This window comes from Triturus cristatus, chromosome 1_1 (genome assembly GCF_964204655.1).
Source record: "Triturus cristatus chromosome 1_1, aTriCri1.1, whole genome shotgun sequence".
NCBI lineage: Eukaryota > Metazoa > Chordata > Amphibia > Caudata > Salamandridae > Triturus > Triturus cristatus.
Genome location: NC_140579.1, coordinates 155,970,665 through 155,995,698, shown reverse-complemented (window position 1 = coordinate 155,995,698; position 25,034 = coordinate 155,970,665). Strand labels below are relative to the sequence as shown.

At 46.0% G+C, this 25,034-nt stretch overlaps 2 protein-coding genes across 2 annotated transcripts in view; one reads left to right on the top strand and one right to left on the bottom strand.

Annotated features, from left to right (window-relative positions):
- The window catches only part of LOC146869881 (protein BTG2-like), a 301,843-nt gene that overhangs the window by 144,125 nt on the left and 132,684 nt on the right, over positions 1-25,034 (top strand). The gene's annotated exons all lie outside the window — the stretch shown is intronic.
- Positions 1,131-5,642, bottom strand: LOC146869883 (E3 SUMO-protein ligase KIAA1586-like). The gene has a single exon (XM_085654798.1). It carries the CDS (start codon positions 5,127-5,129, stop codon positions 3,318-3,320), a length of 1,812 nt encoding a protein of 603 aa, XP_085510924.1. The 5' UTR covers positions 5,130-5,642; the 3' UTR covers positions 1,131-3,317.

Sequence of the window (25,034 nt, the reverse complement as noted above, 5' to 3'; positions counted from 1 at the left end):
GTAGGACGTTAGTGAACCTGAAATCTTGAAATGAATGTGAGCAGGTAACTATGCCAATGGGCTTAGTTACAACTTATAAACTGGGAGGGTACTCTTCCAAAACATGTGAATAAAAGTATCCTATGTCCACAAAAACTGACTTGGAGGTCGTTCATTCTTATTTCATCTTTGGAACGCCTTCTCCGTCCAGATAAGGAGATGACAAAACAGCTGCAACCTTCCAGGATGCCAGGAAAACGTGGCGCTTCGTGTTTCAGATCTTTAAGTGGTCCTTGGTTTCCTGTAAGACAAAACCTAATAACTGTTGAACCTCTGACTGAAAGGACAGGGTTTACATGCTCCATGCGATAGCTCCATGACCAGGAATGAATAAATGCTGCATAAAGCACACTCGCTTCTCATATACATGTCATGTATGCCTTGGTATGTATACTAGTAGCAACATGTTTGTCCCGACACGCCCAGAACACTCGTCCAAACCTTACACTCTGCACCCAACTCTTCTCACATGAAACATTATACTATATCATACTTCTCCAAGAAAGTTTTCAGGTCTGCCTAGAACTGCTAGTTCTGCAATGCCACATTAGTGCAGTTGTGTGCTGTACACATGCTCCATAACATAACTCACCTGGAATCCGAGAACGTGATGCACACAGATGTACTATATTGATCAAAAATACATGTGGGAGAACGCCATGCTTGGTGACTGGTGGCCAAGCAGAGTGGAAGCTCCTTTGGTGGCCAGCCATGTTGACAAAAGTCATTGAGTTCATTCTCCCCAGACCTGACTGGGAGTGATTTCTAGGGCTTTTGTCCACTTTGGCAGCTGGCAGAGGAGCTACTCCTTTTTACCTAAGCAGGGTTAGATGTACCTCAATTCTTCTTCGCCCTTGGGTTCAAAGAGGCATTGCTCAATACATTAGAAGTGTGGGCTTCCAGACTTCTCTTCAGCACCCAGAGTGCCTTGCGGCCTTCTAGTAAATGCTTCTCTCAATTCCTGAAAGGTTAGAAGTTTACTAAACTGCATTCCTGCCCTTGGGCCTCGTCGCTATGGCAACATGCACTCGAAATGTTTTTCTTTTGTCTGTTGAAGTGCGTTTATCCAGCAGACGTCTAGAACGGTACATTAGGATTTGGAAAAAAATGCATGGCTGCTGACAGGTGATTAAAAGTCGTGATGTTATTAGTGCTTGAACGTGAGCTCTCTGTAAATGGAGGTGCCAGAATTGTTCCTTTCTCAGTCTTCTTCCCTCTATCTTTGTTTTTTAGGGAGGGTGTGCGTCTTAGCCTGTGCTTTCTCCAAGTTCGGGCTAGTTCTGTGTTGTTCTTGACATATTCTACCACTCAGAGTATGTCGTCTACGCACAATGTCTGCTACCTCCAGTTCAATTTAACAATTACAGTGATAGTTTGCTCTCTCCGCCCACAGTTAAGTGCACCGAGATCTCGTAGAAACCACATTCTTAGTCGCAGGCAGTGCTTAATTTGTAAAATATGAAGTGCAGGTGCTCAAATCTTTGTTGGAGGCCACCCCTACTTTTCTCTGGCTCCTCCCACTTCCTCCATTGGCTCCACCCATTTCCTCTATTAGCTCCACCAACATCGTCAACTGGCACTGCGAAAAGACAGATGAATTTCAGAAAGGGAGCCTTCCTCATAGTAAGGTTTTGATAGGAGGTTTCCCTGCTCTGTGAAAATTTTGAAAAAGATTCAATCAAAAGTGCATTTAAAGCACACGTTTGGAGTAAATTAGCTGAGATCACTAATGCATTGAAAAGGGACAATTCCAGTGCTCTATGTGCTGATTTGGGGAAAGGACAATACTGGGGTAGGGACGGGTATCCCCTTTTTAATAGCGAGTCTATGCAGTGACTGAGTGAGCCTAAGAGTTCAAAAAGATGCATCTTTTACATAGCTTATGTGACAAAATAAACCAAAATGTTGTGAAAACACTAGTCTAAACAGATAAGCGGAATAAAATCATGAAATACACTTGAATGAGTCACTTTGTCACTTCCAGTGGCCGAAGGGGTTTGGGATTTCTAAATAGCAGAGTTAGTATTCTGTTACAGCAATTACTTTTAGAGAAACAATTAAAAAAGATGATTAACAATTGGGCATGTTATTTAGCATGGAGCTATATGTGCATTCATTAGACATTCAGAATAGTAAAAAACATGGAACTTAACTGGCGTTTCCAAATGTAGTTCTGTAGCACACAGACAAGAGAGATTAGAAAAGAGGCATTTATTCAAAATATTACTTTTTATTTAAAGATTTGTATCTTAACAAATCACAGAAAAATGTAATTGACCCCAAAAAGCCCTATAGGTAAACAAGCCAAAAGAATAGGTAATTGCTGGCTGGGCAGTGTCTCAAGTCTATTAGTGCAAAATGACTATCGTGCCATACAAATAATAAATAAAGACAAAATAACTAAAACTAAAATACAGATAAATACATGTTCTAAAATGGAAAAACGAAAAAGTATTGTCTTATAAAAACAAAATAAATAACATATATAAAATAGAACAATAAATATAACATCCAAACAAGGAAGAGACATAAATATATCAAAATATTAAATAAACTGACACTGTCAACAAAGTGTTATAAATGCAAATAAATAACCTATATAAACTAGAACAATAATTAAATATCCAAACACAGTAAAGCCTAACTTTTTCTAAAAATTGCAATGACACGTTTTGTCAGTTGGAATTGGCTAGCATCTATTTTTCTAGAAAAGCCCACAAACAGTCCAAATTGCTTGTGCATTTTAAGTCTTCCTCTTTCCTTGCTTTACTCCTAGTGTCATCAGCTGCCCTTCGTCCTTTTGCAAGCCATGACTGAACATAGGGGATGGGGTTGAATCTGTTCAACGGTGGGCCAACAAGATTTAAAAACATGAAAGAACATGTTGTTTCAGTCAGCAACGATGCTCTTGTAGATGTGCAAATGAGATTCATTTGAGAAAAGCCCCGCTCACATTCTGCAGTACTGATAGCAATAGTGTGTAAGGCCATCAAAAGCTCCTTGAACTGCCTTTTAATTTATTTTCCTCCAGATTCCTTAAACTCTCTGTAAGCACGTATGGTTTCTCGACTGGCAATGTTGAATCTTTTACACAGAGACTCAATTTCACTTTCACCATAAAGAACGGGTAGCTCATCAGGCCAGTACTGTTTGTATAAAACTTTCACTTCGCTAATCAGTGTATCATACTCAGCCTTTTTGTCAGTAGAATTAGTACCTCCTGTAGACAACAAATGATGTCTTAGATTTTCTGCAAGGCTACGAAAAAACTGTCCCTGTTAAATGATTTTGTCAGTGCTCTTTCCTTTGTGCAGCATCACACCTTGGAATATATTTTCTTCTATGCCCTTTTTACACTGTGAGAAGTGGTTCCCTTGCCTGTGTACCATTGCCTCAAACACTGCAATTTGCCGACAAATAGCTCGATGAGCATCAATGATTATAGAGTCACGCTTCTGTAACTCGAGTGATAACTCTGATAACTCCTGAAGAGCATCATACATGAGGCCAAGATTAGCAACAAACTGTATAGATGATAACCGCCTTCCTAGGCCTGTGTACATATTTCGTGTGGAACTGTCACGGGAACCATCATCAGCTGCTCTAGTAAAGTGCTTGTAGAGAGCAGGATAAGCGTTCCAAACAGCCTCTACTGTTCTGAAGCTTGATGCAACCCAACGAGTATCTAACACTCTACCTATTCTGCAAAGGTGAATGTCAAGAGCTTCTGCACATTCTTTTAGCTCTAAACGTTTTTTTACAGATGTGGCAAATAGAGAATAGAGCTTATCAAGTACGTTTTTGAAATGATTTGTAGCGCCAATATCTTTCATGACATCATGAACGGCAAGTTCCAGGCGATGTGCTGAGCAGTGCCAGGCTACAATATTGGGAGAGATTTTTTCTTGCAACCTCTTTACAACACCTCTGTGGCGGCCAAACATCACTGAAGCTCCATCACAGGCAACTGAAACCAGGCATTTGGAGAGAAAGTCCTCACTGATGTTAACTGTTTCTTTTTTTAGTGCAGATAGTAAACTGTTTACTATGCCGTCAGCTGACAAATCACTCAGCTCAATGAGGTCAACAAAAATATTAGCTGGGGAGTCCATGCCAGGTAGCTGCATTCGCATGTACACAATTAAGGAACTTTTCCTATTTAATGCAGTGGCTTCATCTAGTAAAAGACTTACTTTTGGGGAAAGTTCAATAATTTTGGTAAATATCTTCCTCTTCATTTCTGAGGATATGTGGTGCTGTATGTTTGAGCAAGCTACATTGGAGTGCAAAATTCGCCCCATATCAAGTCCATTCAACTGGTCGCAGTCTATCTTGGTTTCGAAACCATATGCTGGTCTGTTCCGCTTTGCTTCCTTATAAGCTACTCGGAATATTCTGGCTGTTGCTGACATTTGTAAAGATTGCGCTTTTGCAGTTACTTGCATTAAAGGATCTTTTTTTGCATTTTCTAAGATTTTTAAAGTTGCAACATCAGCCTTGCTTTGTGCATGTTCTCCAATCTTTTTCCTCAATGATTTCTGCTGTTGGTCTATATTGGTGCCATATGCCTTCACAGTAGACTCAGTCCATTCTTTGGACAATTTCATTCCCCTGGATTTTTCAGCACCAAGATCACGGACTTGGCGACACACAGAACAGCCAAGGTTAGGTCCCTTAACAATTAGCCACGTATGCTTGCGTTGGAAATACATTTTTTGGTCATGTTTCCAACCTTTAGGAAGAATGCCTTTCCTAAAAACTCTGTCCGAATGTGGCTTAAGTGATCTGTCAAACTGTTTGCTAGTGCTTGGTGTTTCCTCTGTCTCTGTACCAATCTCCACAGCATGATGCTGCTCATCTCTAAGAGGACTAGCTTGTGTCTTTCCTTCTGTAGGGATTATAACGCTGCTGCTAGTAGTGGTGTCACTCTCATCTAGTGCCTTCGCTCGCACTTCATCATCTTTATTGTTCCCTTCATCCATTAGAAGTACATGATCTTTTCTAGCAAGTTTGGTTACAGGCTCCTCATCATCTTTGGGCTTGACTTTTGTGAAGTAGCTTGAAATCTTCTTCTGTCCAGTATGTGACATTCTAGGGAAGCAAAGTGAAAGAAAACACGCTAGACATGTGCGAAGTGTGATGTCTATTCATCTAGGTAACAGGCACAATTAATATTTATTTGCAGTTTGCAACAAAGACATTTATCTCTGCATCTGTACAGTTATTACCATGACTATTTATAAGAACAACCCACATGGATCCTACTTTGCCTACCCAAATTCAGGCTTTTTCCAACTCACACATACCCCTGCCTGCCCTGCAGAGCTCACCAAAAGACATACAAAGTCTGTAAAGTTTGCCTCACTTTTAATTTTTGGCCTCTGGTGGTATTACTACAAAAGCAGCGTGAGGTGGCAGTGTGCAGAGTTAGTTACACACTGTGATTCACAAAAAATATTGATTAATCAACACTCAGGGCTAGACTGGGAACCCAAAGCAGCCCTGGCAAGTTTTGTTAGACCACCAGCGGGGTGCAGCAAGAAAGCGCAGCGAGCTTAAAGACTGCTAGAGATGTTTGGAAGATAATTCTACCCTCAATAACATTTTGTAAAAAGAAAAGACAAAAATTGCGCACAACAAATTTTACAGTACATATTTTGCTGTATTAAGTTTCAAAGCATAGTAAATTGCAAATGATGACCTAACAACCACCCAGGCCAGAGAGCATGGAAATGTCACACAAGCACCCAGGCCATAAACCGTGGAAATGTCACACATAAGCACCCAGGCCATAAACCGTGGAAATGTCACACATAAGCACCCAGGCCATCAACCATGGAAATTTCACCCATAAGTACTTAGACCAGGAAGCATGGAAACGTCACGCAAAGGAACCCAGGCCACACCGCATGAAAATGGCAAATAAAGGCACCCAAGCCAGTGGCGCTGGAACAATTTTCAGAGTGTTGATGCTGCTGAAAAGTCCAATCATCATCACACTAAGTAAGGACAACATAGCAAATGAGCCCGGCCCATTTCGGCGGAAGTGGTGAGATTGAGAGTGTGGTATGTTGCAGTGGAGCATTTTGAAGCCCACTAATTGTTGTGGTGTTGAACTGTATGAACCAAATCTTTCCACAATCCTAAACTCACCAACCCCACGTGCCTCAACTTCCTGCTCTATCCACTCCAGTGCTGTGGTAGGTAGAATTCCAGCATATTGGCTGATGCTTTGGACAGTTGAGTAGCTACCAGACATCGCTAGTTATTATTTGTTAATGATATGTGTGTAGGCATAGGCTAGCTCTATGAAACAGTGGTAACGATTCAAGATGGCTCGACATAGGTCTCTGAACTAGCAAAGTGAGTGCTACATAAATGCCAACACAGTAACGCTTTTACAGTGCTTTCAGGTTCCCCAGGTAAACATGACAAAAAATCCTGGCATTTATAGAAAACAAGCACTGGCATTGCCAACAGGTCTGGCTTAAAAATGAAGTGTCTCTTCAGTCATCGATGGGTTTAGGCACTCAATAAGTCATCATCCATACACTGTCAGTGTCACTCATCCCTGCATTCATACATCCATTCATTCCATTGGTTCATTCTTGCATTCAGCCACTTACACAACCACAATGAAACACACACAAACTCAACAATATATATAGGATGGGCATGTGACTGTAACAACAAATAAAATGAAACATAGCAGCAGGTGACCACTTTGCACTTAGTGTCATCGTTTCAGCATGGCCGCCAAGTACAAAACCAAAACATTGGCCATCTTGGAATGGTAAAACAAGGGTACGCTAAGGACAATACCGTTCTATGACGGTCACCTGGTTTAGAAGCAGCTGGAAGGAGGAATGAGCCGCACTACAGATGGAATGAATGGCAAGCAAGCAGCCCATTTACAATGCGGAGCTGCCAAAATATGAAAATAAAAGGAGCTGAGGGAAAGAAATATAAGGGGATCTATAAAGGGAGAACATGGAAAACTAAAGAACCGGTCCACCCTCAGAGGCACTGAGGCGCACTTGTTTTCAGGTGAATGCGGATATGTGAGCCGACCATTTGTGACACAAAAGTAATTTCAAAATTATATTAGCACAAAAGTTATCTAAGTCTCTAACCAATCGTGTGCCCCTTTTCCAAACTGCTTTAGGTTGTGATCAAACCCTACATCAGAGAGGTAAATACTAGAGCACTACAGGCTTAAAAGGGAGCTAAAGTGTGGTAATACATTTCTTTCACATACCCAGGCATTGAACTCAAAGTAGGAGCTAAATACACTGATTACTATGTACCACACATTGGTGCCCAAGATGACCTTTTCTGCTCACAATCCAGTTATTCTCACCTATGGGTATTTTACCTTTGGTTTGGCCACTAATAGTAATGTCACAATTCTTATTTGCTCATTGATCTCTAATTGATCCTTTACAACAGTAGCCTGCCTACTGAATGAGTATGAATAACTGTTTAACAAACATTTACTAATAAGAGGCACACTATTGTGTGTTATATTATCAGTGTGTTAAACTTGCGGATTGCTTGTATACACTAATGTACAATTCGTTGTAATGTGCATAGCCTTTAATGTTTATGGTATTGACTAAAACGCAGTATGATTACACACCATTTTTGTATGTAATCTATAGAACTCGCAATCCATTGCACAAGAGGGGGATGTTAAATTACGCTTCATACTGGTGCTTGCCGCTCGCGTCTTGACTTGTCACGTCATCCCGCTCACTGTGTGAACTGTGTATCCCTGCTGAAAGTTTTTTACACCTGAGTCTTTTGCTGAGTGGAAACATCACACAACTGTGCACTTATACACTGTCTTTGTGATTTGACTCATGAATCTGACTGCTGCTAACTACACCACTTGTGTATTCTAGACCCATGTAAGGTTCCACTGTTTTGTTTGGAGCTACATACTGTCTGGACTCCAGGACAACCTCCTACTATCATGAACCCACAAATGTCTTCTTTCGCTCCTCTATAATTTGTTCTTGACATTTTAGGCAACTAATGCTAGGTTTTCTAGAATTTATAATCCAATAAATATACAAAGCACACATTGCCCATTTTTCTGTTGTCACCAACATTTTGTGCTTTAACCTGAACAGAACCCCCCTCCACCCCCTCCACGGTTGGCTGCCCCCCAGCATTGTCCACTATCGCATCTTAACTTGCAACTACACTATGGTGATCACTGCTGTCACTGTACCATATCTGTAGCTCTACTTAGATAAGAAGCAACAAAGGGAGCCTATATCTCTTTAGGGCATGATTTGTAGACTACCTCTTTTACGCACTCCTCTTAATGGTCCTAACACTTGGTGAGCTCAAGCAGCCAGGTTATAACTCTCCGGTTTGCATTTTTACCCCTCGGAGATTGCAAGTCAGTGCTTCCCGATGGGTAAAGCCAGCGCAGTCAGTACCTACTCCTCTTTAGTATCGTGAGGTTCAACCCAGGTACCACGTCTAATGGATCCCCTGGTATGGATGGCCAATCATCACCTCCACATCACGAGCAACGTCCTACCAATGCGATGGAACATAGGGACAACTCCATGCCAGAAGTATAAAGTTGGCTGCAGTAGGTCCACCTTTAGCGCAGGTGCCCGATTGCCTTGGGTACAGTCTCAGCAGCCATTTAGGAGTGCAGTACACCCGATGAAGATATGCAAGAGGAAACAACTTATGTCTGTGGTAAGTATTCTACTTAACCTAGATGAGGATCTTGGCGCCGACGAATGAAAGATGAACTCCAAACTGTCCAGATGAACCATCCTCCAGACGTCAGTCACTTCATGCTCGTCCTGAAGGTGTAGGAGATTCCTATCCACCATAGTCAAAGCCCTCACACTGGCTGTGGCCCTATCTCTATTCAAATCCATGATCGTATTGAAGTGCCCAGGGGATGATGAATGGCGAGCCATGAAACCCCCATCATCGTACAGCCATTTCGTAATAGAAGTTTTCATATCTAAATTTGGGCTGTAATTATTAACCAGGATTGTACCTCAATCAGCTATGCTACCGTTCACCTATACATACCTACTTTTGGGCATGTCACTACTTTTTGCATACAGAATCCAAAAGTAGTATGAACCACAACTGCAACCCCCATTGAATGTGAGGAGTTCAATACAAGGTACCCATGGCACCCCATCTCCTACCAAAAACGAAATGCCCAGTGCCGGTCAGGTGGCACTCCAGTATTCACTTTGCGCACCTTTAGATACACCAATTCAAGCCCACCGACGTAATTCACCCCAGGGAGTCAATTTATTTATTTTTATTTATTTATGAAGTTTTATATAGCGCGAACATGATCCTGAAGGATATCTGAGCACTTTACAAGAAGGATGGAAGGAGGGTAATACATACAATATCGACCTTAAGTAGGAATAAAAGCAAGAATAATCACTTAATTACAAGAAGAATAGGTCAAAGTAGCGTAATACAGTAAGCAGGTACATAGCGGTCTAAACGGGGGGCACACTATGAGATTAAGAAGAGCATCATCCAAAGATGGTCCAATGGTTGTAGGATCAATGACCAAGTGCAGGTGACCCTAACCCAATTAAGGTAGGAATTTGTTCATTAAGAATCTTTTGACTTAGGAGCCTAGCGCGCAACCAAGCTGGCCGCGTAGGTGCGAGGCTCCCGAGGACCTCCGCGACCTCCTACATTTATCCTGTCTTCATCCTGATTCGGTTGAGGGGACTGTGTTGGTGAACCTGAGCCGAGGTGGTACCCGTTTTCCGTATTTCAATCGGACCCCGTGTGCCGTGCTGGGCATCGATTGAAGTTTGCGGCCTGCTCCTCTCCTGACCCCGGACTAGAGTTGGGGGGTGATCCAGTGGAGAAGTGAACAACAACGGCGGGACGAGCCTGGCGAGACGCGTACCCCACACTTTCACTTTCGCTTTTGAGCCCTCTTGCCATTGTCGCGAGTGGGATCACGGCCCTTCTGTGTGTGGTGGTTGCCTCGCTGGGGGACCCTGCCTGCCCTGCGGGGACCTGCTCCGCCTTTCTGAGGCGACCTCTGGGGTCCTTGGCCTCGACTGTTCGCTCTCCGCGGTAGGACTCGTGGGTGTACGGGATACAGGACGATGGCGACGAAGCAGGATGGCGAGAGGCCAAAGGCCAAATCGACCCGGCGTGGCGCTGCAACTCAAGCCAACATTATGGATCGCTATACCCTGCCGAAGGGTTCTCCCGGCGGGTCGCATAAGTCCCCTGAGTGCCCCGCAGATGCCCCGGATTTGCCGACGGATCTGACTTTGCAGGACATCATGGGTGCCATCGCGGAGATGAAGACCTCGGTGGGTCAACAATTTGATACCCTGGCGCACAAACTCGACGCGGTTCTCATCGATGTTAACCTTGTCAGGGCAGATCTTTCCAAGACAAATGACAGGGTGGATTCTTTGACTCACACCGCGTCGGGCCTCACGACTGAGGTGGCGGCCCTCCAGATGGAGGTACGTCGGCTCCGGCAAGCCAGTGCGCTCACGGATCGGCGACTGGAGGATTCCGAGAGTCGGGCCCGGAGGAACAACGTTCGCATTATCGGGGTGCCAGAGGGACTGGAGGATTCGGCGGCGGATCTCTTTGTGGAGGATCTGATTTCTAATCGTCTGCAGCCTCGAGGTTTGAGTAAATTCTTTGCGGTGGAGAGGGCCCATAGAGTTCCTGGTGGCAAGCCGAAGGTCGGAGCTCCCCCGCGGCCTCTTATTGCCCGTATCTTCAACTTTCGGGACAGGGATGCGATTTTACAAGCTTCTAGAGTGCAGGGGCCGCTTAAGCTGGAGAACGTGGAGGTGAACTTCTATCCTGACTTTACTCAAGCGGTCCAGAAGCAGAGGCTGGGTTTCATGGGCGTTAAGCGGCGGCTCCGAGATATGAACTTGAAATACGCCATGCTTTTCCCGGCCAGACTGCGTGTGGAGTCCGAGGGTCGCTCTCATTTCTTTGACCGTCCGGAGACGGCCGGGGACTGGTTGGACACTTTGCCTAGGGGACATGATCGAGAGGGTGTGGGGGCCGCAGGAGGAGAGTGCCCACTGGACCGGGGCCAGCGGTATTGATACTGGGGCTAATTCCTGATGATGCCACCTTTCGGCTGTGCTCAGGGTTTCTTGACTGTCGTGCTTTGCTCCCCCTCCCGTGGAGGTTGTGGTGTGTCTCGAGGGGGTTCTCTTTCCTCCTCTAGGGGGTCTTTGTAGTTTAGTTCATGCAGGGGCGACAGGCACACTGCAAGTTGGGGGGGCTGTTTGGGCTCATGCAGGGGTGCAGGGAGGGGGGAGTTTTGTTTGGAAGGTTGGGTTGGGGTTGGGTATTGTTTGTTTGTACCACAAGGCAGACATATTGTTGTGTTCTATTCAAGGTGCTCTCTGGGAGGGGACAGATTGGTTTTGGCTGTGATGGGGGGTAGGGGACTGAGACTTCTTTCCTGGAATGTTAACGGACTGGGGGACAGGATAAAACGGGGGGTGGTCCTGCAGTTCTTAAAACGGATTTCACCTGATATTGTGTTCTTGCAAGAAACACACCTTATTGGTAACTCCTTCTGTGCTATGAATAGACGGGGCTATCGCCTTGTGGCCCATTCGGGCTTCACCTCTGGTTCGAGGGGTGTGGGCATTATGGTTAAAACCTCGCTCCCGTTGGAGGTTGACGAGGTGCTCCATGATGACAGGGGGCGATATACGGCTCTGGTGGGTAGATGGGAGGGTAAAGTAGTTGTTTTGGTTTCTGTTTATGTCCCGCCGGGGTTGCAGACGACTACTTTTGCTGATTTGGGGCGCCTTCTTTTACGGCTGCCGGAGGGTATCTTAGTGGTTGGTGGGGATTTTAATGCTGTGGTCTCCGGAACTGAGGATCATCACCCACCCAGGGATCTCCCCCGGGCCCAAACTTGGTTGTCTGGCCTCTTAGATACCCTGGGTCTGGTGGATTGTTGGCCGCTAAAACATCCTGCGCAGGTACAATACACATTTCATTCCGGGGCTCATGGTAGTCTTTCGAGACTTGATTATGTTCTGATGCCAGCGGCACAGGCGGGGAGGGTCGGGGAGGTGCGGCATCTTGCTCGGGGTATTTCAGACCACTCCCCTCTCTTGTTGCACTTTGATATTGTCCCGGGAATGGAGGGGAGGGTGGTCCCGATCAACCCCTGGTACCTGCGTAATCCCGCGATTCGCGCAGATTTGATTAAATCCCTTGAGCAATATTTTGGAGATAATGTGGGATCAGTGTCGTCTGCTGTTTCTCTGTGGGAAGCGTTCAAAACGGTACTCCGGGGGGAGGCCCTGTCCCTCATTTCCCATTCCAAGAGGTGTGAGCGGGAGGAGGTGACCCGTATCGAGTCTGAGCTAACTGAGTTGGAGGGTGACCTGGATTGTGGTGTCACGGACGACAAACTGCATGCTCTCATGATCAAACAAGCGGACTACAAGGCCCTAGTCACCGAGGCGGCCAGGGGCCTGAGTAGGGAGCAGCAGGGGCGACTGTATGATATGGGTGATAAAGCTGGAAAACTGATCGCGTGGCTAGATAAAAAGGAGAGAGCGAGTCGAGTTGTTCCGCTGGTTGAGAGAGTGGAGGGTGTGTATGTTACTGATCCGGGTGAAATTTTTGATTGCTTCGCAGAGTATTTTCGCGGGGTGTATTCCCCGGTATCTTCTCGCTCGGAAGAGGATTCCCGTGACCTGCTTAAAGATATTGCGTTGCCTTCCCTTTCGGAGGAGGATAAATCGTTGATGGACGCGACTCCGACGTCTGAGGAGATCGCTCTGGCCATGCGTTCAGTCGCCTCTGGCAAGGCCATGGGTCCTAATGGCCTTCCCATTGAATTGTACAAATTGCGGCCGGATACATTGGCGCCGCATCTTCGTGATATGTTCCTCGCGGCCCGGGCGGCGGGTTCCCTCCCGCTGGACCAGCGTCTAGCCACTATTGTGGTTATTCACAAGGAGGGGAGGCCGCGTGATCGGGTCACTTCTTACAGGCCCATTTCGCTTTTGAATGCGGAACCAAAAATTCTGGCCAAGGTGCTGGCCAATCCGCTGGTCAGCGTGGTGTGCGACCCGATCCATCAGGACCAGTCCAGTTTTATCCCGCATCGCAACACCACGCTTAACCTGCGGCGTCTGCATGGGGTGCTCTTGAGGGTTCCGTTCATACGTGAGCCAGCCATTTTGGCGTCCCTGGACGCCACTATGGCATTCGACACGCTTGAGTGGCCATATATCTGGGCGACGCTGGAGAAGTTTGGGTTTGGCCCGGGATTCATTGGCTGGGTGAAATTGTTGTATTCCGGACCGCTAGCCCAGGTGGTGGTGAATGGTAGAGTGTCGGCTCCTTTTGAATTGGGTAGGGGCACGCGACAGGGTTGTCCGCTGTCGCCTCTCCTCTTTGCGCTCGCCTTGGAGCCCCTGGCGGAGTGCCTGCGGTGGCACCCTTCGATTCGTGGTCTCCGATGGACTCCTGAGTATGAGGATCGAGTCTCTCTCTACGCGGACGATATTCTTTTGTATCTTGCTTCCCCGCGTGAATCGTTGATTGTGTTAGTGGGTGTGCTGAATTCCTTTGGCCGTAACTCAGGCCTAGTCATCAACTGGGCTAAATCCGGTGTATATGTCCTCTCAGGGGAAGCCCCTATCCTCCCGCGGGGTTGTCCTATCCAGGTTGCTCAACAGGGATTTAAGTATCTGGGTATTTTTATTACCCTGGACTCTGCGGCCCGATACACACAGAACCTACTCCCCCCCCTCCAACGTTTGAAGGCAGATGTGACGCGTTGGAGGCGCTTGCCGCTCTCGCCGCTCGGCCGGGCGGCGCTGTTTAAGATGATGTCGTTGCCACGGTTTTTATATGCCTTGCAAAACACGATGGATGTCGTTCCGGCTAGTTACTTTCGGGAGGTGGAGGGTCTGCAACGCCAACTGTTTTGGGATGGGAGGCCGCGGATCGCCCTCGCGAAGCTGACGCTCCCGTGGTACGATGGGGGGGTCGCCCTCCCCGACATCAAACGTTATTACTGGGCCTCCCAGCTGGCTGCGATAAACCACGGGCTTTATGGGCCCGCCCTTAATCCGGCTTTTGAAATGGACAAATTGTTGTTGCCGGGTGGCGACTATAATCGTGCGCTCTACTCTAGATCGCTCGACGCACGTTTGACTGGTCCGACACGGGTCGCGGTACGGGTGTGGCATGCGGCAAACTCGGCGATGGGGTGGAAAGATCGGTTGACCCGGGTGACGCCACTGTATGCCTCTGAACGACTGGGTTGTTTGTGGACGACGAAAGGCTTCGAGAAGTGGGAAACGATTGGCATTAGCAGGGTGGGCGATCTTTGGACGAAGGGGGGATTTAAAACGTTTGATGTGCTGAAAGCGGAATACCAGTTGCATGACAGGGAGTACTTCCGGTATGTACAGGTTCGCCACGCGTTGTCTTCCGTGTTCCCGGAGGTCGCGTCCATCCCGGAGTGCTTCCCCTTGGAGGATAGAGTGCTAGATGGGCATGTACCGGATGGCACTATCTCATTGATCTATAAAAAGCTCATCAACGATCGCTCGGGACTGCTGGCCGCCCTCCGTGAGGTATGGGTCGCTGATGGATTGGAGCTGGACGACGAGGATTGGGTATCTGCGGTGGCCTCCCCGAAAGAGGTGGCCATACCGGCCCGCCTTCGTTTCGTCCAGCTCAAAATACTCCACAGGGTTTACGTTACGGGACCGGGCCTGATGCGCATGGGATACGCGGTGGATGGGATGTGTAAGCGTGGGTGTGGCATGTTAGGGACCTTCCTCCACATTTTGTGGGAATGTCCGGAGGTGACTCGATTCTGGCGTGGTGTGCATGAGGTGTTGCAAGCGGTCACGCATGTTGCGCTGCTCCCCGAGGCTAGGAGGTGTCTGCTGAATGTGTGGGAGCCGACTGATTATACGGTGACGCAAACGTGGTGGATGACATTGGGATATATGGTGGCCAAGCGTGACATAGCACAATTGTGGGGCTCCCAGAGGTCACCCACGATTTCGGTATGGAAGGAAAATATGGATTGGTGTATGTTCCGAGAAAAGGTTGTGTATGTGGCGAGAGGCAAGCCTGGGAAATGGGTAAAGGTGTGGGGCCCCTGGAACTCCTACCGCGGCGGGATCTGTACCCCGCCACTGACGCCCGACCTGGCGGAGGCCCTGTCTCCCTAGTCTGCACATTCTCTTGATTCTGTGTTACCGTAACCACTTTGTTTCGGCCCCTGCCCTTCCCCCCCTCTTATTCTTGTAGGTTGGTAGAGCCCTCCCGAGGGGAGCACATACTGTTGCCTAGATTTTTGCCGCCTTATGGGTTTCTTTCTCGTTTTTCATTTACAATGAAACCGCCATTTGGCATGTTTGGGCAATGTGGCCGCAAATGATTTTTTGATCTGTGGGACTTTTTACTGCTTGCTGCTTGTGTTTATGAATATGTTTCATGGTCTCACTGTCTACTAGCGGCCGGCCTGAAGGTTGTAGGCCCATACTTGTATATCTCTTGAAATCTGTAATAAAGGTTTAAAAAAAAAAAAAAAAAAAAAAGAATCTTTTGACTTCCCGTTTGAAAGCAACCGTTGAGGAGATTTTGCGTATTTTCGGTGGCAGAGAGTTCCATATCTTTGGGGCGGCACCGGAAAAGGCTTGCAGGCAAGTTCTCTTTTTCCTAAAGATTCGAGGTTTCAAGAGGAAAGTGTTAGTGCCTCTTGAGGCTCTCCCCCGCAGGATAATTCAAATTTTTGCGCTAGGTACCTGGGAGTTTTGAAGTTTAGGGCTTGGTGCGCCAGAGCGGCAATCTTGAACTGGATTCGAGCTTCGTAGGGCAACCACTTAGAGATTTTAGGACTGGGGATATGTGCACATTTCGTTTGGTATCAATAACCAGTCTGGCCGCAACGTTAAGTGATGCTCTTAGTGGAACCATGGTGTATTTGGGAAGGCCACAGAGCATAGCGCTGCCATAGTCTGATCTCGATAAGACGAGCGTTTGAACCACCTGCTTGAAATCTGTTTGTGGAAGGAATGGTTCGATATTTCTAAGTGTCCTCATCAAGTGATTTGTTCCTCTACACATGTTGCTGATATGATTATTCATGTTCAGGTGCTTGTCCAGGGTGATTCTGAGAGATTTGGCTGAGTCTATAATGAGGGGGGTGCAGTTGAAAGCCGTGAGGTGATTAATCGTCTAGTTTGGGAATGTGGTTCGGAGGAGAGATGTGAAGGAATTCGTTTTTGAGATGTTGAGCAGGAGATGGTTCTCAGTTAACCAATTATGAGTAGACGATAGGGTAGAGTCGAGTGAGATGATGTTATCCGGGGGGAGATTTTCAAATAGAGTTGTGTATCGTCCGCATACATATATAAGAAAATGTTCATGAAATTTAGTGAGTTTGCTAATGGTTCCAGGAAAAGGTTGAAGAGTATAGGAGTTAGGGAGAACCCTTGGGGTACACCCATGAGAACTGGGGAGGTCTGGGAGAGAGAGTGGTTCACCTTAACTCTTTGTGATCTATGGTGGAGGAAGGACAAGAACCATTATAATGCCATACCAGAGAACCCCATCCTGTTCTTCAGAATGGAAAGGAAGTTGTCGTGATTGACCTTGTCGAATGCGGAGGAAAGGTCGAGGAGGATTAGGAGGCAGGATTCATTTTGGTCAAGCATTTTTAAAATGTCATCCATAATGTGAATGAGAGCCGATTCAGTGCTGTGCCCCTTCCGAAAGCCAGATTGATGCTGGTTCAGGAGTTTGAAATTCTCAATGTGAGCACAAAGTTGGGATTGTACGCATTTTTCTTGGGAGTTTGGCTAGGGTGGGGATGTTGGAGATAGGGCGGAAGTTATTGAGGTCAGCTTTATCTGCGTTCGTTTTTTTTTGTATTGTTGATACCTGAGCTGCTTTTAAACAATCTGGGATCATGCTTTGTGACAGTGAAGCATTTGCAATCCTTATCCAGGTAGGGATGAGAACTTTCTTGATTTCTTTGAAGATGGCCGGGGGCAGGGGGTCGCTGAACTGGTTAGAAGGGTTGATATTCTGAAGAATCTTGTTGATGTCTTTTTCACTGAAAGAGGTAAAGGTGCCCCGTGATGCATTGTTCTGGGTGATCAGACTGATAGGTTTGCGGTTTTCTAAAAGGTCAGGGGGTGGACCAGACCCGGGGGATGGCAAAAGCTCCTTCTTGGAGGTGAGTTCAATGTTGATAAGCCTTGATTTCTCAGTGAAGAAAGCAGCCAGTTTGTCGCATGAGGGTGGGCTGTCTCCGGTAGGGTGGGTTCCCCCTCCAGGGGTTGCGGAATACCTTCATACCCATCTATGGCGGAGCTTTGATAAAGAGGTACGTGCATGCCTCCACATGGAGTGCCCCCGCCCAGATCTGGCGGGTAAGGTTGCAGACACGTCAGAGGTAGATCCTATCATGGTCACTTTTATGAAAAAATACGCAAGGGATCTAAAAAAGGGCCTGGAGCGCTCATGTCAGATGTGCCAAGATAAACTACTTGACCTGACAGGAATCTTAACTAAGACTTAGCATACTAAGCCAAAGAGTCCAACTTCCCAGTAAGTATTGACGATCTGATTGGCTGGGCTCAGTGAGCAGTCTGCATGTTAGGAAACACCAACTGCACCATGTCTACGGAGCGCCACAGATCTATCCTGATGAGAATAGATCCTAAACTCAATGATCTATCCAATTCGTAAGCCAGCCCAATGGCCGACAGCCTATTATTCGGGTGCTGCTTTGTTAAGGAACTGTCCAGATTTTGTGCCACCTACTCGACTATATACACGGTCCAAATGTCGCTAAAAAGAGTATTCTGGAGAGGCCTTTTTGTCAGGGCCGGGTGCCATGGAGGGTGCGCCAGGCTGTGGAACCCACCAAAGCTCTCAACAAAGCTACTATGCCTACGGCAAAGGTGGTTGGTATGGAGACCAACCAGATCCCACATTCTATCCCACTCAACCCAGAGGTGGCCACCCCAGATTCTGCCACAGATCCAGACACGGGCAATAGAATGCATTCCAGGACACAAGATATACTGGTATGAGTTATTCCCTTCTCGGAAGTGATATTGGGAGGAAGAGTGTCGCTATTCACCACAACTGTAAATGCATATCCATGGACCCATGTGTACTGGAGACCAATCAGGGCTTCAAACTGGAATTTTACGAATCTCCAACTCAGTCTGGCCCCCCAAGACACATGTATTTTTTCCAAACACAAGTTTTTATATTCAAGCTCTCCTAGACAAAGGGGCAATATGCCTGACAACTCCACATCCCAAAGGGTTCATGAGACCCATCTTTCTGTTCGCAAATAAGGGCAGAGGTCACTACTAGTCCTAAACCTCAAAGATTTCAATGTCTGGATAATGTACAGACATTTCAAAATGGAAGAAATTCTCTTGCTAAGAGATATTCTACAGGAATGCGACTGGATGGTCCGTCTGATCCTGGAGGATCCCCATATTCCCACCTCACAGATGGTTTCTACAGTTCATATGACGACGACAGTGCATGGAATTCAAATCCCTTCCATTCGGTCTCTCATAGGCCCGTGGTGTTTCACTAAATTGATGAGACCAGTCGTAGAAGGACTGAGGGCTTGAGGAGTATGTCTAATTGACTAGACAACCTCCTGTTGATGGCCCAGGACCTTCAGACACTCAGGACTCATCTATCATGGACTATACAACTTCTTCAGAGGCTGGGATTCCTGATCAACTCCCAGAAGTCAGTCCTATCGCCAGTCCAGCAAATGGCATTTCTGGGTTTCCAGATAGAATCAGCCGGAACACAATTGCTCCTTCCAACCCAAAAGATTTGCAATATGAAGAGGGAATTGAGGTCTGCGTTGTACAAACAGACTGTATCATTGAGGTAGATTGCCAGAATCATGAGACTCCTGGCCTCATCGATACAAGCCATATTTCCAGGCCCCCTCCATTACAGAACCCCTTCAAATATTAAAAATCCAACACTTATGGAAGGGTCTATCTTACACAGAACAAGTCCGACTGATGGGCAAAGCCAGAACAGAGATAACATGGTGGTTGGACCACATGGAATCCTAGAATGGTCGAGCCATTTTCGGCACCTCGCCAGAAATAGGGATCGAATTGGATGCCAGCCGGTTGGGTTGGGGAGTGAGGTGCGGGACGATGTCGACAGGGAAGTGGTGGTCGGAGGCGGAGCTCAGGCTCCACATAAATTGCCTGGAACTCCTGGCAGGCTCTTTCGCTATCAGAAGTCTCTCCCCGATAAAGACAGACTATTATATCTTACTGAGAATGGACAACATCTCAGCAGTCTGCTACGTCAACAAGACGAGATTGCCAAGGACTTCTGTCCCTTCTGACTCGATCATTGCATCTCCCTCATAGTGGAGCATCTACCACACAAGAGGAACACCATAGCCTACTGGAACTCCAGACACTTACAAGATTTCAGCGACTGGAAACTGAATCACTCAGTTTTCAAAGCTCTGAACAGATTGTGGGGCCCGTGTGAAATAGATCTGTTCGCATCATGACTCAATCAGCATCTGACACATTTTATGAGCTTGCGCCCAGATCCAGATGCCCAGGCTACAGATGCATTTATCCAGGACTAGGATCAGTTCCGAGGCTATGCCTTTCCCCCATTCCTGATGATTCACTGTGTCCTGTCACAGATCAGTTGACAAGGAGCAGAATTCATTTTGGCAACACTGGAGAGCGCAACCTTTGTTCTCAGTAGCTCTAACTCTAGCGAGTGCGCCTCCAGTTCTACTCCCAGTTCAGCCGGATCTCCTCCTAGACCCGGAAGGTATTTCTTACCCATTGAATCTACCAGATCAACTCAAGCTGGTGGCTTGGATGGTTTCAGGCAAAAATGGCATACCCAAGGCATTTCACAACAAGCTGCATCCTTTATCAGGCAGGCCTAGCCAGATAACACCCATAAAAGATATTCTTTAGCTCGGAGGAGATGGTGTGCTTGGTGCAACACATGGAGTGTTGATCCCGTAGGGGCACAACATTGTATAGTAATAACATTTCTATCAGAACTAGCATCTTCAGTTTTAGCATACCAAACAGTTCATAACTTCAGATCAGCAATCTCCGCAGGACACCTCCCAGTAGAGGGTAAGCTATTAGATGAACACTCTCTAGTCTGAAAATGGATGAAAGTTATCCGTATGGTCAACCCTCCGAGACCCAAGTATACACCCATTTGGGGCGTGAATGTTGTTCTCAAATTCTTGGAACAATGGCCTGCAAACAAATACTTGTCGTGCAAACAGCTTTCGGGCCAAGCTCACAATGTTATTATGTCTGATTTCCTGTAAAAGGGTATTGGATTTACGAGTATTGGATCTATCAGATATAGTATTCTCTCCCAATGGCATTTCCTGTACTATCACACGCCGCACCAACTCTATTTCCATGTTGGTAACCTATCCAAGTTTCTCAAACAGTAGTAAATTAAGTGTGGTGCAATGCTTAAAGGATTATGAAATCGCTACTTGTGATATGAGATAGGAGGCTGGAGGACAACTACTTATTGCCTTACAAAAACCCTAAAAAAACAGTGTTTGCAGCTACCTCAGCCAGGTGGATGAAATGACTACTGGCAGAAGCAGGCATCAATATTTCTGTCTTTGTGGCGCATTCTGCCAGAGGAGCCATGGCATCCAAATCATATGCTCTCGGCTCTCATGTAGAAGACATCATAAGAGCGGCAGACTGGATCTCTGAGTCTACATGTAAGAAGTACTATTATAAACCTATTGTAGATGTGGCATCTGTGGTGGTAACACGACTTTAAACTAGCATAATCGGAGCCTCCGGCCCTGACATAGAATGAAATTGTGTCTAGATGACGCATCAAGAATTTCCAATTCTATTAAGTACACGGAGGCGAGGCTCACCCTTTAGATGCAATTGTCTTTGAACTATAATTCAATTGTTAAAAGTGTATTGTTATAGCTAATGTTGATACAAAATTGAGTTATTTCTGTCTTATTTCTCCCACCTGGTGATTTTTGGCAATAGTCTATGTTTTATATTTATGATGCCAGATTTTACTTTGGGGATCTCTCTCTATTTCAGGAAACTCCAAGAACAGCTGTGAGGTGCACTCTGCTTTGGAATTCTTTCCTTTGAGAGGAGTTATATATGGCGTGTTGACTCGCTGCAATTTTAATCCCATTGCAGAGTTCAGTCACGGGCTGTGGTTGAGGATATACATCCCTGTTGGATCAACTGGAAGTTTTGAGTCCACGTTGGGCTGTATGGATCTTTGTTTACTTTTACCCTGTTTCCCTTTGGAATATTCTGTTGTTATGGACTAATCTAGCAAAGAAAGAGGGCACAAAATGGTGACTTCGACAGTTACATGGGTAGCTCATATATGATTGGAGCATGTGACATGGGAGGTACAGGGAAACATGGATAATGTAGTTTGTGTTTTACTTTATTGAGATTGTCTGCTGAAATTAGTAGTAAAGAAATGAGAAGCATATTCCTCACCTCCGTGTCCTTAATAGAATTCTTGATGCGTCGGCTATAAAAAAATTCATCCACACTTGCTTTTCATGCTTTATAAATAAATAACCCTCCTTCTCTTTCATTCTGAGACCAGTCCCATAAATATGTTTCTCACAAACTCTTTCTGTATAGCTCCTGCCACAATTTCATATGTATTTTGCATGCCTCAAAACACTTACTTTTCAAGACTGTTAGCCACAAAATAGCTATTCATTTTTCTCTGTGTGTTCTCTATAATAGGATTGCTAAACATTTTCAATTATGTAAGAAAAGTGCATTTGAAACATTCTACTGGTCAGTCTAGAACCCTGGATAACAACCAAGCAGCTTCTTAGTTCCTGTATTTTGCCTAAAGGATCTTGCATCCAATAACATGAGTGAGGTCAGTTGCGCTGTTGCTGTACGCTATCCCATTGTTTGATTTTATGACGTTGTCTTTTTAACTTTTTAACTGGTGGCTAATTACCTTTTACTTTTGTATTTTTACTTGATGGGCTCTCACCTCCACACGCTGGGGAATTTCTCTTTCTTCCTGGTTCCGCCTGTTTTGCCGCGGCTGTGTGCCGATTGGGTGGAGGGCATTCCCGAACCAGCCGGACTTGCGTCTCACGGCATTTCCTGTTTTTTCCTATTTAAACCCATGCCATGGCGGGTGCGCCGCTGGTGCGCCGAAGGCGCGCCTAAGGCTAGCCCGTATGCACCTGTCCGCGTTCGGCCTGGACCAGGGGCCAGAATTTCTGCTCATTTTTGCTTGCAGCCTCAATTCACTTTCTTCTCTCAAGATTTTAGGAGTTTTAAACTCACCCTAATGATGTTTATCAGGTTCTTGCCCCTGATGCCAGCATCAGGTTCTGCTCTCATTGTTTATTTGATAATATCTTCCCCACTTATTTCCAGCCTGGCCCCCACCCTTCTTTCGAAGGAGAGACTTCCCACCTTTCCAGAGTTGACAATTCAGGCTCACATTCATCTAGGGTTTTCCGCTGTTTTAGTCTCAATTGTCGCTCCCTTCCCAAACACCAGTTGCACCCATTTCACTTCCTAGTTGACATGGATCCAGATGTGGTTTTTTAACACAGACCTGGCTCCACGACAGGTCCATACCAGATGTGATTGTGGCACTACCACAGAATTTTGCTCTATTAGGTATAAATAGACCTCTGAAAACTGGTGGAGGAATTGCAATTATTTAAAAAAGAATCTATAACTGCAAAATTGAGGCACACACGATTCCCAACTGTGAAGCCCTACTTTTCTCTATCCCATTCTCCACAAATCTTACTTTTTCTGGTGCCCTTATTTACCGTCCTCCTGGCCCATCTAAAAAGTGGGGTTCCCTGTTGACCGAATCACTTGCCCCTCTTGTTCTTCGTGTGGCACATTTTCTGTGCTTGGGGACTTGAATTTTCATTTTGATGATCCTAGTAATAAATCTGCTCAAACTCTTTTGGAAAATCTGTTGACCCTTGAATCTTTCACTCATCAATTCCTCACCTTCCCATGTAGCAGATCATCTTTTGGACCCTATTTTTTAAAATTTTCCTACTGTACCTACTGCTCCTCCCATTCAGCTAGGCTGGTCTGATCACCTTGCCATTCCTTTCTTTATTGATTTCTCCTTGGCTTATTCGCCTCGCCCTCCCGCCTTGCCAAAGAAAACTCGGAACTGGTCTCTACTTGATTTGAAGGCACTAAATGAGCTGCTTTGGTAGACTGTTCTTTCCATTTCATCTCAGCTGGACTAGGACAAGCTACTTGTCGATCACTGGTTGTCTGAGGCTATCGATTCCATTCTTCCCCTTTCTACTAAATCCCAATCGAGAGTGCTTCCCCCTGCTCCGTGGTTTACTGTCTCCCTTAGAGCTGGAATAAAACAATGTAAAGTTTAGGAGAGACTATGGAGAAAGCATTATGCGCCAGAGGCCAAAGACACATATCTGGAGGCACAAAAAAAAATATCATGCTCTTTGCAGATCTGCTCGTGCCTCCTTCTATACGGATAACATTACATCCGCCCAAAATTGTCAGAAAACCCGATTTAAAGTTGTGTCCGAACTTTCTGCATCCAATATGTTCTTGCCATCCCCTTTCTTCCATTACACCATTGCAATGAACTCGCACAGTTTTTTCATAATAAAGTTGTGACTATTCATTGTGAGCTTGAGTTGGGTTCCTCTTCTCATGACAACTTCATCTTTCATCTTTCCCACTACTCAACTTTCTGACCATGTTGTGACTGTTCCCCCTGATTTTGCATCTGATGAATCTTGTCAAGTTAAGGCTTGGCTCCGAATTGATTGAATTCCTTTGATAAATCTAATTGGAAACATCAAGTCTGGCTCCCCACTTGATCCTCTCCTCCTTCCAAGCTCAGATGCCTGGATGAGCCTTCCCTTGAGGTGATTGCTCAGCTTCTCAATTCCTCCCTAAATCTGGGCCAGTTGCCTCGCAGTTGGAAGCACACTCTGGTGCTTCCACTGTTGAAAAAGACTGGTTTAGATCCTCTCTGCTGGTCTAACTACAGGCCTATATCTCTTCTCTCCACCATTTCCAAATATTGGAAAAACACATTAACTCTCAACTTTCTGCTCATTTGGCGAAACATAAGCTATTTCATCCGTCTCAGTCTGGCTTTCGTCCTGGTCACAGTACCGAATCAGCTCTGTTGGGGGTCATGGAGGACCTTAGGCAGCAGCTTGATTGTGGGGGCTAAGCAGCGCTCATCCTTTTGGATTTGAGCGCTGCTTTTGATACGGTATCCCATTCCATTCTGGTGTAGTGCCTCATAAGCTCTGGTATTGTAGGTGTAGCCTTGCAGTGGCTGATTTCTTTTTTTGGAGGATCTCTCCTTTCAAGTCTTTTCTCACACCGTGAACTCTTTTTGGAAGATCTCTCCTTTCAAGTCTTTTCTCACACCGTGAAATCTAACTCTGTTGTCTTGACAACTGGAGTTCCGCAGGGTTCGCTCCTGAGTCCTCCACTTTTTAATCCTTAAGTTCGCCCTTTGGCAGACATTGCGGAAAAATCTAGGTTGACCATCTTTTTATACGTTGACGATACGCAGATTATTTTTTCTTTATCATCTGCTCAACATCCTTCTTCACTTAAACATGGTCTGTGTAACATCTCCTTGTGGATGTCCAGCAAAGCTTTCAGGTTGAATGGTTCTACAATGGAGGTGCTCATCCTGGGGAACAATCCTGAGCTTTGGGGAGACAACCACTGGCCTGTCTCTTTGGGACCTTTACCCACCCTGGTTCCTAATGTTAAGAACCTGGAATTTTCCATCGATATCAAGCTCTCTCTCACTGCTCAGGTCTCGGGAGTCACCTCGGCCTGCTTTGTGGTCCTCAAGAGGTTAAAGAACATTCTCTGGCTAATTCCACCTGCTGCTCAGAGGAC

What these genes read in the sequence shown, in the direction of transcription:
- LOC146869883 (XM_085654798.1), bottom strand. Translation starts at nt 5,129, where the DNA reads ATGTCACATACTGGACAGAAGAAGATTTCAAGCTACTTCACAAAAGTC.